The sequence below is a fragment of the Puma concolor genome, chromosome B3 (assembly GCF_028749965.1).
Source record: "Puma concolor isolate L17-30 chromosome B3, mPumCon1.1.hap2, whole genome shotgun sequence".
NCBI classification, from domain to species: domain Eukaryota; kingdom Metazoa; phylum Chordata; class Mammalia; order Carnivora; family Felidae; genus Puma; species Puma concolor.
The window spans coordinates 75,457,266-75,471,304 of NC_141672.1; the positions used below are offsets into that span (position 1 = coordinate 75,457,266).

At 44.9% G+C, this 14,039-nt stretch overlaps 1 protein-coding gene across 4 annotated transcripts in view; it reads left to right on the forward strand.

Moving 5' to 3' along the window:
• The window catches only part of SLC7A7 (solute carrier family 7 member 7), a 34,034-nt gene extending 20,048 nt beyond the window's left edge, over positions 1–13,986 (forward strand). For all 4 annotated transcript variants that reach the window (XM_025918570.2, XM_086710169.1, XM_086710166.1 and 1 more), the window contains exons 3-10: positions 8,256–8,381; positions 9,361–9,505; positions 10,870–10,993; positions 11,549–11,652; positions 11,958–12,054; positions 12,575–12,724; positions 12,908–13,091; positions 13,453–13,986. In XM_025918570.2, the coding sequence (XP_025774355.1) occupies positions 8,256–8,381; positions 9,361–9,505; positions 10,870–10,993; positions 11,549–11,652; positions 11,958–12,054; positions 12,575–12,724; positions 12,908–13,091; positions 13,453–13,559 (1,037 nt within the window). In that variant the 3' untranslated portion in view covers positions 13,560–13,986. The remainder of the gene's footprint in view (positions 1–8,255; positions 8,382–9,360; positions 9,506–10,869; positions 10,994–11,548; positions 11,653–11,957; positions 12,055–12,574; positions 12,725–12,907; positions 13,092–13,452) is intronic.
• Positions 13,987–14,039: the final 53 nt, after the last annotated feature.

The window sequence follows — 14,039 nt, forward strand, 5'->3', positions numbered from 1 at the left end:
GTAGTGCATTTGGAGAAATAGGATAGAAGGTTGGGAATGATGCTTTTGGACTCATAAATGTTAAATAAGGCTAATAAACATTTGCTTTTCGCTAAAATCCGTTTTATTCCATTAGAAGCCGTACCTCTATACATTTTTTTTTTTAAAAGGTTTATCATAAAACACGTCAAACATCCAAAACTAGAGCAAATAATATGATGAACTCCCAGGGTTCAAGCAGCAGCATGAATGATTAATCACCATTGTTTTATCTACACTCCAACCACCCTCTTCACCCCACTAGATTATTTCAAGCCAATCGAAGACATCATACCGTTTAACTTGTAAAGGTGTCATTGTGAATCTCCATAAGGATGTTGTTGTTGTTGTTTTATCATTATTATTAATTTAACATAACCAGGGCAAATGTGGAGTCCTAGTGTGAAAGTGACTATACCTACTCAGAGTTTGTACCTCTCAGAAAAAGAAATGGTGCATTTCCTCAGAAATACACTCTAAAGTTTGGCAAAGAGATGATGGAAAAGTTCAGGGAAAAGAATTTATACTCTAATAGATAGGGATTGAAAAAAAAAAAAAAGACCAGAAGCTTCTCCAAAATGAAATTTTCACCTATTTTATCAGAATTATCTTATTTAGGGCACGCCTGGGTGGTTCAGTCAGTTGAGTATCCAACTCTTGATTTTGGCTCAGGTCATGATCCCAGCATGGTGGGATCGAGCCCTGCATTAGGCTCCATGCTGAGTTTGGAGCCTGCTTCAGATTCTCCCTCTCCCTCTCTCTTTCTGCCTCTCCTCCCTGCTTGAGCTCTCTCTCTTTCTAAAATAAAATTAAAAAAATTATCTTATTTAGGAAGAGGAGAATCATGTGAACAAACCAATGTGATTAAACATACTGCTTTTTGATAAGCTGAGATTTTTAGAAACAAGATACATAAGAGATGGGGAGAGGTGGCATAACAAAGATTAAATGCAGGAGTGGCCCAGAGCTGTAAGAAAAGCATCCGAAGGTTGGTGCCCAGCATCAACTAAGATCTGAAGAAGAGACTGCGGATGATAAAAAGCTCTAGAAGCAACATATAGAGTGAAAACAGCAAGGGCAGTTAGTTCTGCAATAACAGATGGTAGAGAGAAAGGAGAAGGCCCAGTCCTGTTTTCCTTGTAACTGTATGTAGCAGAACGATTGCTAACCTAGAAAAGGTTCAGTAAAAAACAGATCTAGGCTAACAAAAAAGCAAGACCAAGAGAATTGAGGAGATAGTAATAAAGCATACTGTTGCTTTATTTTAATTTTATTTTTATGTTTTTAAAGTTCATTTATTTTTGATGGGGGTGGGGGAGAAGGGCAGAGAGAGAGAGGGAGAGAGAGAATCCCAAGCAGGCTCCACGCTGTCAGCACACGGCTCGATGCAGGGCTTGAACTCATGAATTGTGAGATCATGACCTGAGCCGAAACCAAGAGTCGGCTGCTAACTGATTGAGCCCCCCAGGTGCCCCAGTTCAACTTTAATTTTTTAATTTTTTTTAACGTTTTATTTATTTTTGAGACAGGGAGAGACAGAGCATGAATGGGGGAGGGTCAGAGAGAGGGAGACACAGAATCTGAAGCAGGCTCCAGGCTCTGAGCTGTCAGCACAGAGCCCGACGCGGGGCTCAAACTCACGGACCGCGAGATCATGACCCGAGCCGAAGTTGGCCGCCCAACCGACTGAGCCACCCAGGTGCCCCTCAACTTTAATTTTTTTATTCAAGTGTAATATAAAAGGAACAGTGCACATGTCGTAAGTGTACAGCTTGATGACTTTTCACACATTTTCACATTTGTAACCACCATCCACATCAAAAAGCCAGCCCTCTGAACTCCACTTGTGTTCTTCTCAGTCACTCCCCTTGTCCCCCATGCACACATGAAGGGAAATTACTATTATTCTTAGTAGCATAGATTCATTTTGGCCATTTAATATAAGTGGATATAAAGGATATGCACTTTTTTTTTTTTAGTGTTTATTTTTGAAAGAGAGGGGTGGGGAGGTGGAGAAGCAGAGAGAGAGTGATACAGAGAATCTGAAGCAGGCTCCATGCCATCAGCACAGAGCCTGATGAGGGCGCTCAAACTCACGAACTGTGAGATCACGACCAGAGCCGAAGTCAAGTTGGATGGACGCTTAACCAACTGAGCCACCCAGGCACCCCAGGATATGTATTCTTTTTGTTCTTTTGTTCACTTAATATGTTTGTGAAGTTTATATTTTTATAGTTGTAGATGGATCATATTATTTAATATTCTACGTATTCTAAGTATTTACTTAGTCACTCTACTGTTGATTGGCATTTGGATTGTTTATAATTATTCTACGTATTCTAAGTATTTACTTAGTCACTCTACTGTTGATTGGCATTTGGATTGTTTATAATTATTATTTTTTACAATTATTGTTATTATTTTTTTTTTTTAAATTTTTTTTTCAACGTTTATTTATTTTTGGGACAGAGAGAGACAGAGCATGAACGGGGGAGGGGCAGAGAGAGAGGGAGACACAGAATCGGAAACAGGCTCCAGGCTCTGAGCCGTCAGCCCAGAGCCTGACGCGGGGCTCGAACCCACGGACCGCGAGATCGTGACCTGGCTGAAGTCGGACGCTTAACCGACTGCGCCACCCAGGCGCCCTTATTATTATTGTTTTTAAGTAAACCTTATGCCCAACATGGGGGCTTGAACTCACAACCTTGAGATCAAGAGTCACATGCTCAGGGGCACCTGGCTGGCTAAGCTGGTAGGGCATGCGACTGTCTCCTTTATTTTTTTTAATGCTTGTTTATGTTGAGACAGGGAGAGAGAGCGAGCGAGAGAGAGAGAGAGAGAGAAACAGCGTGAGCAAGGGAGGGGCAGAGAGAGAGAGAGAGAGAGAATCCCAGGCAGGCTGCATAATCCATGGAGAGCCCTATTCGGGGGTTGATTCCATGACCGTGAGATCATGACTTGAACTGAAATCAAGCGTTGGATGCTTAACTGACTGAGCCACCCAGGTACCCCTGAGCATGTGAGTCTTGATCTTGGGGTTGTGAGTTTGAGCCCCACATTGGGTGTAGAAATTATATTTAAAAAAAAAAAAGGCAAAGAGGACCTGGGTGGCTCAGTGGGTTAAGCATCCAACTCTTGATTTTGGCTCAGGTCATGATCTCACAGTTTGTGAGATTGAGCCCCACATCAGGCTCTGGGCTGACAGCATGGATCCTGCTTGGGATTCTCTCTCTCCCTCTCTCTGCCCCTCCCTCACTTGCTTGAATGCACATGTGTGCTCTCTCTCAAAATAAATAAAAAACATTAAAAACAATCTTACCAAAAAAAAAAAAAAAAAAAGAAAGAAAGAAAAAAAAGAGTTGCATACTCTACTGACTGAGCCAGCCAGGAGCCCCAGGTTATTTCTAATTTTTGACTATTACGTGGTATAGCTATGAAAATTCTATAAATGCGTGCTAATTTCATTGAATCATTTGATTGTGTCATTAGATTGCAAGGGCAGAGACACGTTTATACAGATTTCAGAGAAGTTCTTGGCAAATTCTCACAATATTCTTGTTGACAAGGTAGAAAAAGGTGGACTAGATAAAAGAATACTTTGGTGGATTCTTGGTTGATGTTGTAGAATAATGACAGCATACAGGAAGGTCTCTAATGATAGACTGACTACAGGGCTCTGCCTGTCTAGTCAACATTTTCATCAAGACTTCAGGGAGGACCCAGAAGGTATGCTAATCAAATTTACAGATTTCACAAATTGAAGGCATTTGAACTACTTAATAAAATTAGGAGGGAAAATGCATTTCTAGTAGATGGGAATGATACCTAAAAATTTACAGAGGAAAGTTCCTCTGTAAGGAACTTTCCTCTGTAAGGAACTTGTTAAGGTCTCCTATTTAGGATTAAAAAAAAAAAAAAAAAAAAAAAATCCCTTTTTTAGGCCCTGAAAGGGGGATAGGGAAAAGCTCATTAGTCTGAGGTGGAGTTGTAGTTGACAGTGAATTCAAACTGAAATCCCATAGTCTGCAAAAATGTCTGGAGTGTTCTGTGTGGTCTCATGTTTCCAGGGACATACTGACAAAGTGAAGTAAATGGAGAGGAGGGAACTCGATGGTGAGTGAGTGATCTGGAAGTGACATTTGTCACACAAGAGGTTGAAGAAACTGGGTTTTTAGCTTCAATGGGGGGAAGTATCAAAAGGGACAGGGTGTTAATGTTTGATAAGAAGGGCCATTATGTAAATGAGGCCATTTATCTGGATTCTGTGTAGTTCCAGAGGAGAGGTCTAGGACTACTGGGTAGAAGTTATGAGGAAGAAGTTTTTGGCTTAGTGGAGGGAAGAGCTATTGATCTCTTTAAAAATGGAATGAGTTGTCTAATAAATAAAGTATTGAGGTTTTATAGTCTCTGGGAATTTGAAGCAGAAAATACACTGAATAGTGGCCAGAGTTGCATGTGTTACATTCTATGTGTTTAAAACTAACGGTGCTGGGAGAATTGTGGGTTTAATGTTCTTTTTTCAGGGACTGTTTAGTGTGGGCATCTAAAGTAAATCTGGGCATCTGATCTGAGTTGGGCCTACAAGCTTTGTTGTTCTGTATCAACCTATGTGGGTGCTTTCCTGGCTTTTAGTTCTACAGCTGACGCTGGGCCTTAGTGCTAGAACTAGCCTTCTGCTCCAGGAGAGTCCATGCAGTTGGGTTTGATGACCGACCGACCGTTCAGGCGCATCTCTTTAGATGATGATAGGAGTGGCTTCTCCTTCCTCCAGAGCAGGTCAAAGCAGGAAAGGAGCTGCACCTGAGTCATGGGTCCAAGGTGATTTCCAGCTATCTTCTTGTGGACTTGGCCCAGTGTTGGGTGGAGATGGAATTACACCTAGAGGTAGGAGGGTAGGGCATTTCTGTCCTTGAGGTTGGCTTGCAGTTGCCTCCATATTACTATAAGCCTGTGGTCCCCTCCTTTTCCTGCCTCTGAAGCAGGAGGTTGGGCTCCACTTTAAGAACAGTGCACTAGGCTGGGCTTTGGGGTCTCCGGTCAGCTGTATCCGCTGTGGGCGAGGACAAACAGCCCAGTCAGCAGTGCTGCCTGCCATACCCATTTCCTGCTCGCATGGCCAAGAGGCCCTGGAGGAAGCTGGGCTCTGGGGAAGGTGAGGGCCAGCTCTCCTCAGGCAGTTCCCTGCTCCGTTTCCTTCCATAGGATTCCCTTCTTCATTCAAACCGCGTCCCAGTGCTCAGGACGCAGTAGATCAGGGCAAGATGGTGGGTCGGTGGCTGAGAAAGAGGGCTCAGGTGTGGGGGGAGGGAGAAAAACTGGTGGGTAAAAGGAGGGATGCAAATGGATGGATATGGAATGCAAGTAGAGAAGCAGTAGGGATTAAAATGCAAACAATCCATGTATTTTCATTTCAGAATTTGTTGTGGTAAAGGATGAGGAGTTGTCTTTTCCCTGCCCACATGCCTGGACAGAGCTGAGAACAGATGCTGTGGCACAAGGCTGCAGACAGACTCTGAACCTGAATTAATCCCTGAAGCTAGGCCGGGTTGGTGGTGTGACTGTGGTTACCCTGAGGGCTAACTATCAGTTTCTGTGATCCCATTCCCTTGTGAATATTGTAGCATCTGTTGTCCCTGGCCTTTCTTTTTATATTTTATTTTATTTAATTTTTACTTTTTTTTTAATTAAAAACTTTTTTTTAATGTTTATTTATTTTTGAGACAGACAGAGACAGAGTGTGAGTGGGGGAGGGTCAGAGAGAGAGGGAGACACAGAATCTGAAGCAGGCTCCAGGCTCTGAGCTGTCAGCACAGTGCCCGACGTGGGGCTCGAACTCACGGACCGTGAGATCATGACCTGAGCCGAAGTCGGACACTTAACCGACTGAGCCACCCAGGCGCCCCTTATTTTTACTTTTTTAAGTAAACTCTGCACCCACCTTGGGACTCGAACTCATGACCCCAAGATCTAGAGTCATATGCTCTACCAACTGGTAGCCGGCCAGGTGCTCCCCTTCCCCCACTTCTGCCCTTTTTTGGTCTCGGGGCCGGGCGTTTCTACTCAGAAATCTGGCTGCTGTGTTATTTGTGAAGCAGCAGCAGAGCCTGAGGGTAAGGTGTAGGGGTCACAGGGTGAACAGAAGGGGCGTGAGGGCTGTTGAATGGCTGGAAACTGAAGCCCAGTGGGGAGTGAAGGATGGGTAATTGACTGGGGAGGATCAACAGAGCTCAGAGATTTGTGGAGGGTGAGATAAAGGCACTTTGGTCATTTTGTAGGGTGCTTGGGAGCCAGTATGCATGTCTAATTATTAACCGAGCACTGAGGAGTTACCGGTGTATTTTTGCCCAACCCTGTGATAAGCTTTGGTTGTTTATTGTCTTGTTTATTAGGCAGAAAGGCAAGTGTTTGTATAGGACTAGAATGCCCCTTCTACTGAAGAGCAGAAAAGAACTTGGGCAGCGAGAATAGGGGTATAAAGGAGGGGGGGATGGGGGAGAGAGAGACAGAAGATGAGCTGTTCTTTGAGGTTGGTCTTTCCTGCTTCTCAGGATGAAGATGCTTCTGGGGCAGTGTGGTGAGGCCAGGACACAAGAAAACAGGGGGATTAGGGACATTGAGGGACATGCCACCACCAGAGCTGAGACAGGGAGTATTTCTTCCGTGTCGGTAGCCTGAAGCAGGCAAGCCCAGCACTGGACCTCACTTTCTGCAGTTTAAGGCAGGCTGATTCTGATCTTACCCTGGGATCTCTTGGAAGGAACTGTTAAGCCCCTCCTGGTGCTCCAGTTGCTGAGCTGGGAAGGCAGAAGCAGCAAGGTGATTCTCTGCCAGGGTGGGGAAGGCGTGCTGCAAGTGCCTGCCTGCCTACTTAAGAGGCTGGTGGGGGATTGAGAACATTCAGCTGAGTTTCAGAATCATTTCTTTTGACTTTCTTCCCTGTCACATCCTGGGGCTATCGGTCAACTTCACAGCATGTGTGGGCTTCCCTTCTTGAATGTCATCTTCTGAAGTAGTAAACTGAAACTTTTTTGGGGGTAACAGATTTCTCTGAAATTCTGACATAAAGCTAAGGACGCTTTTCTTAGAAAAATGCATATATTTTTGGTGTACATACATAACCATTTACAAGGAATTTCAAGCATTGTGGAAGCTGTAGGTTAAGAACTCTCTAGGGGTGATCCATGGACTTTTCCAAAGCTCATCCAGGTAAAGGGATTGCCTCTACCCCCCGAGGTAGAAGGACTTGAGGAATGTTTGTGGGTTTTTTTTTTTTTTTTTTGAATGTTTATTTACATTTTGAGAGTGCAAGTGAGGGAGAGGGGCAGAGGGAGAAAGAGACAGGGAATCTTAAGTAGCAGGCTCCATGCACAGTAGAGTCTGAAATGGGGCTTGATCCCATGACCTTGGGATCAGATAACCTAAGCTGAAATCAAGAGTCAGATGCTCATCCAACAGATCCACCCAGGTGCCCCTGTTTATTTTTGAGAGAGAGAGAGAGAGAGAGAGAGAGAGAGAATCCCAAGCAGGTTTCTGTGCTGTCAGAGTAGAGTAGAGCCCGATGTGGGGTTTGATCCCATGAACTGTGAGATCATGACCTGTGTGGCTCACTCTTTTGCAATGTCCAGTCAGGAAAAATGCTGTCCCCACTCTATAGGAACCTCAGCTCCAAGAATCTTTCCAAGCACAAAAACAAGTGGCTGAGCTGGCAGGCAGCAGCAGGAAGTCTGGCCCCCATTCTAATCCCTGGCCACATGTTCTGACCTGCTGGGCCAGGCATTGGATAAGTCACAACAGGATCTACCAAGGTTAACAATACCAGAGCGCTGAGTCCTGGAGCCCGTATCAGGAGGTAAAGGGGTGGAAAGCTGGGACAGACCATGACTTTTCGGAGCCAGTAGCGGAAAAACATCACTAATCCTGTACAGCTACCAGTTGCCTCCCACTGCTGTGAGCACTTTTGTATGTAAGCAAATCCAGTTACTTTGTTTTTCCTCTCTTAGTGTAAGTGCTAAGGGTGTGCGTGGTGCTGCCTACACAGATGCTCAGCAGGTGCCTTTGAATGCTAATGGTGAGGACATTCTGGGCAGAGGTGTCGAATACACAGCAGGTCAGAACCCAAACACTTCTTTGGCCAAAGGCTCTGTTTTGATGACTGCTACTGGAAATATTGCTTGAAAGTCTAAGGCTCTCTGGGTGGTAGGGACAGTCCCCAATCAATATTGTTATTATTTTTTCAGGTCTCTTAACCTTCATTAACTGTGCCTATGTCAAGTGGGGAACACTGGTACAAGATATCTTCACCTATGCTAAAGTCTTGGCATTGATCGCCGTCATCATTGCAGGCATCGTTAGACTTGGCCAGGGTAAGACATAATAGTGACTAAGTTTTGTGCAGTTCTTTGAGCCACACTTCTTTAATTGCCTTTTGTGCATTCTCATTTGCTAGGTACTACTAGTTCCATTTTATTTATTTATTTTTTATTTATTTTATTTTCAATGTTTTTATTTATTTTTGAGACAGAGAGAGACAGAGCATGAGCAGAGGCAGAGAAAGAGAGGGAGACACAGAATCTGAAGCAGGCTCCAGGCTCCAAGCTGTCAGCACAGAGCCTGACGCGGGGCTCGAGCTCATGGAGTGTGAGATCATGACCTGAGCTGAAGTCAGACGCTCAACCGACTGAGCCACCCAGGCGCCCCTACTAGTTCCATTTGATAGATGGGGGAAACTGAGGCTGCAGAATTAAGTATCTTGCCTGAGTCCCTAGCTAGTAAGTTAGTGGAGATTTGTACTGAGATGACCCCAAAGCTGGTCTTGCCAGCTGTTGCAGACTAAGTCCAATGCTGTGGCTGTGATTGTTCTGCCCGTGGAAGTGGGTAAGGGCAGAAATGAAACCCTTGTACCCACTCCTCTCCAGTTTCCAGGTAGGAACACATAGTCTACTACTCTATTGACCTGGGCCTTCTAAGCCCTATCCTTCCTCCATTCTGTACCAGCTGTCTGTGGGGTTAGAAAAGGGGTGGGATCGGGTAGCTTACAGGATAGGACAGAACCACATTACTTATGTTCTATAGCCCTTCAGTTCTGTCATGGTTTCTTACCCTAGAAAACCACCATGGTCCTTCCTGTCAAGTTCCCCATGCTGTTTGTTCCCTGCATTCCAGCCCATCATTGTAGAGGTCTCTCTTCTGTCCCTGTTCTTTTACCACTGCCCTTGCTGCCAACCGTGTTCTAAGCCACTCACTAGCTATTACTGTCCTATTCTTTTATTCCTTTATTGGATCACCTTAAAGTTGAGGGCGAACCACTAATCCTTTTGTCTTTCCATGTTCTCTGGATTCCAGGAGCCTCCACTCACTTTGAGAATTCTTTTGAGGGTTCATCATTTGCAGTGGGGGACATTGCCCTGGCATTGTATTCGGCTCTGTTCTCCTACTCAGGCTGGGACACCCTCAACTATGTTACTGAAGAGATCAAGAATCCCGAGAGGTAGGTATCTCACCATCAATTTTCCACAGCAGTAAGGATATGCTATCATTTATTGAGTTGTGCCCGACAGCATACCACAACCACTGAGACTGATTTTATTGGTTCCACTTTAATAGATGGGAGGTCTAAAGCCCAAATACCTAGTCCGTAACAGCAGGCCTTTTCACATCTGCTCATTCATTCCTACATTAATTAAAGCAGGTTCTACCGTGTGTTCATCCATGCTTTCATATGGCTTTTCCTTGATACTCCTCCACCTTTATCCTTACATAGATAACTTTAGGTCCCAAATGCCCCCAAATGGTCCTATTTCTTTTTTGATCCTTTGCTTTCTCAAATTTATACTGACATAGTGGTATCATGTCAGCATTGAATGCTATTGCTTCATTTTTATTCTAAAGTAGTCTGTAGTCATGCAGTGACAAGAGCACTGGGCAGGGAGTCAAAGAGCCTGGAGCCTGTCTTTCCACTGATTTGTTGATGACCTTGAGGGAGTCCCCTGCCAACTCTGCCTGCTTCCTTATGTATAAATTGAGGGGGTTGAATTATATGATCTCCAGAGCCCTTCCTGGATCAAAAATTCAATTATTCTTGGAACTAAGAGTATGAGGGAATGGAGTTTCTGTAAATTTTTAAATCAAAAATAATAAACTTTTCTTGGCACACATCCAGTGTTGCAATTCCGGGAGCAGATAACAGAAGCAGGACTGAGCCTGGGTGGTGCTTCCACCTACTGGACAGAAGCTGAATGACTTGAGAATATCCCCCCTCCCCCTCACTGTGAAGAATGCTTATAAAGGTCATTGCTTTATTGGTCCAGAGGACCTTGTCCTTGTGTCTTTCTCTTGGCCACTGGTTAGGATGGCACATAAGCTTCTCAAGTTGAGTAAGGGCATGGACATAGTTCCCAGCTTGCTTATGTAGATACATAGTGTTCTTCCCAACAAGAGTCTTATTCTCTGGAGATGTTAGATTTCACAATTTGCCTCCATAATTTCCTCTTAGATTTCTCCACTTTAATACCAATTTCCCAACGTTGACAATCTTGAGAGGGAATCCTGACGTCAAGAGGCTTTGGATGTGAAAACCAAAAAGCCCCTGTTTCCTGTGCTATTATTCTGTGACATAGTTCTGTTATTCCTTTTTCTGCTCAGCCTTTTCTCTAAATGTGATATTCTTTTCCCTTGATGCCCTTTAAGCTCTGAACTCTGAAGAATGAAGTCACGATTGTAGGTAACTTCAAAGGCAAAAGCAGTGGGGCAATGCACAGGAGGCACCACCCCTGGATTGGTGTGGGAGTGTAAGGAATAAAGATGGGGATGTGACCGTGGGACTAATGCATGCATTATTCTATTTGGTCATAGGAACCTACCTCTCTCCATTGGCATTTCCATGCCCATTGTCACCATCATCTACATCTTGACCAATGTGGCTTATTACACTGTGCTAGACATGAGGGACATCCTGGCCAGTGATGCTGTTGCTGTGGTAAAGGATTTTCACTAGCAGAAGGCTGAGGGTGTACTTGTGGGAAAGTGGGTGGTCCTTGAAAGGAATATGCTTAGGGGCGCCTGGCTCAGTTGACGGAGTGTGTGACTAATGATCTCAGGGTTATGGGTTATGAGCCCCATAGGAGGTATAGGGATTACTTAAAATTAAATCTTTTTTTTTTTTGAGATAGAGTACGAGTGGAGGAGGGCCAGAGAGAGGGAGACACAGAATCTGAAGCAGGCTCCAGGCTCCGAGCTGTCAGCAAAGAGCCCAATGCAGGGCTCAAACTCACAAACCGTGAGATCATGACATGTGCCGAAGTCGGATGTTTAACCGACTGAGCCACCCAGGCGCCCCTACCTACTTAAAATTAAATCTTAAAAAAAAAAAAAAAAAAAAAAAGTATGCTTACCATACTGGGCTTACAAAGTCCTGTCACCCTGGTTGTGAATGAAGAGTTAAACAAGGTAGGGGCTATCTGGGGCACGCTTGTCCATGCCTTTCATCCTGTTTAGGTCCTGCTAATGACACTTCTCTGTTCCTTTCCCTTAGACTTTTGCAGACCAGATTTTTGGAATTTTCAATTGGACAATTCCATTGGCGGTTGCATTATCCTGCTTTGGTGGCCTCAATGCCTCCATTGTGGCTGCTTCTAGGTAAGAGTGGTGTCTTTTACAGGGTGTGGGGGGCGGGTATCGTGAAGAGCTATGGCAGGGAAGAGTAGGACTTATAGGACCCGGAGTGTAGTCACTGCTCCCCAAGTGATAATGATATTAACCCCTTTGTTCTTGTTTCCATCAGCAGCCTCCAGTTCTCACTAATCTCTAGAACTGAACTCCATTCCATATTATTCAAACTCTTTTGAAGGAGGGGATGGCAGAAGAAGGGCTATGTGGTATGCGAACCAGCCATACCCAGTGTCCCACAAGTTTCTCAGCCTCTTTCATCTTACCCCAAATAGGCTTTTCTTTGTGGGCTCAAGAGAAGGCCATCTCCCGGATGCCATCTGCATGATTCATGTTGAGCGGTTCACACCGGTACCTGCTCTGCTCTTCAATGTAAGTGACCTCAAATGGGGCTGAAAGCCAGACTATGGGGGAAATGGTAACAGTACACACAACTGTTCTGGCTTCCTCAAAGCTCTAGAGTCTAACAGAAAAACTGCCTTCCATAAAAAATGGTAACCTCCTCTGGTCTAGGATAAGGCATAAAGCATGCTGAATATATTGAGATGAAATGACTGCCAAGATTAGTAAGTGCTGTAGTGTTTAAAGGAAGAAATGATCTTCCATGGGGGCAGAAGGTGCATGAGGAAAGACTTCTTGGACAAAGTGCATCTGAAGTGGATTTTTATGTTAGGTAGCAAAAGGTGGAGATGGACTTTAGGTTAAGAGAAACTGTATAGGCGGGGGGGGGGGGGCATGTGGCTGGCACAGGTAGTGAAGCATGCAACTCTTGATCTCGGGGTTGTGAGTTCAAGTCCCACACTGGACGTAGGGATTAAAAAAAAGGGCATTAAAAAAACCCCTTGAGTGACAAATGCTGTGAGGAGGAGCTGACTTCTGCTTGTGCCTGCAGGGTATCATGGCACTGATCTACTTGTGTGTGGAGGACATCTTTCAGCTCATTAACTACTACAGCTTCAGCTACTGGTTCTTCGTGGGGCTCTCTATTGTTGGTCAGCTTTATCTGCGCTGGAAGGAGCCTAATCGGCCTCGTCCCCTCAAGGTAATTCACCTCCATCTTACCTTTTCTCCAGGGGATTCTTTCAAGACAGAACCCTCTGCCTAGGATTTGGTGGTGGTAGTGGGTGGAGATGAAGGGGATGGAAGGGCTCAGTGCTGTAATCTTCACAGGAGAAACTGCTACTGTAGCTGTCTAACGTCCATTGTTTTGTCTTGTGCCCTTCAGCTCAGTCTTTTCTTTCCCATTGTCTTCTGCCTCTGCACCATCTTCCTGGTGGCCGTACCGCTTTACAGTGATACCATCAACTCCCTCATCGGCATTGGCATTGCTCTCTCGGGCTTGCCCTTTTACTTCCTCATCATCAGAGTGCCAGAACACAAGCGACCTCACTGCCTCCGAAGGATTGTGGGTAAGCCTTTGGGTCTTTTTTTAAAGTAGGCTCCACACCCAGTGTGGAGTCCAACGTGGGGGCTTGAACTCCCAACTCTGAAATCAAGACCAGAGCCTAAATCATGAAATTGGATGCTTAACCAGCTGGGCCATCCAGCCACCCCTCCCCACCACCCCAAGCCTCTGGATCTTCGAGTTGGCTTAGCTTACTGCGTACGGCCTTTCCACAAATCTCGTCCCCCTAAGTCACCTTTGCCGTTGGCTCTTGCTGTTAACACTAAGGCTTAAATGAATTGTCCTCCAGGCCAGCCCTGTTCAGTGCCACTTGAATTGAGCTCAGTTGACCTCTTCTCACTTTTGACTCGCACTTCTCTTTGTAGCATCCACTACATGGTACCTCCAGGTCCTATGTATGTCAGTTGCTGCAGAGATGGATTTGGAAGATGGAAGAGAGACACCCAAGCAACGAGATCCCAAGTCTAACTAAACACCATCTAGAATTCTAAGATGCGGAAAGCGGGGGCCTCTTGTCTCTTGCTGGCTGGAGCCAAGGAAGAGAAAAGGAAAGTACACTTCTTTGTTGAAGCTGCTCAGACCAAGCTTCTGGACAGGTGCCTCCAATTTTTGAACTTGCTTTTTGAGAGATGAAAAGTAATTTATTTGTTTTGCTACACACTGTTCCAGATTTTTTTAAAAAAAGAGAATATAGCAGACTGTGGTGGGGAGCATGTCAGGTGTGGGCTTGGTTGTACTAGTAGCATATTCCCGTGTGTCAAGATGTTCACTCACTTCTGGCTGTGCCTACCCACTCCTTTCCTTTAAAAGGGCCAATAATGCTCCAAACTTCCTGTCTCCTTTAGAGAGAGAGACATGAAACTGTCACAGGTGCTAGACAATAAACGTTATGTTCTAAACTTTGAGTGGCTTCATTTTAGATAGGTGTCTGCTTTTAGTGTTCCTCCTAGCC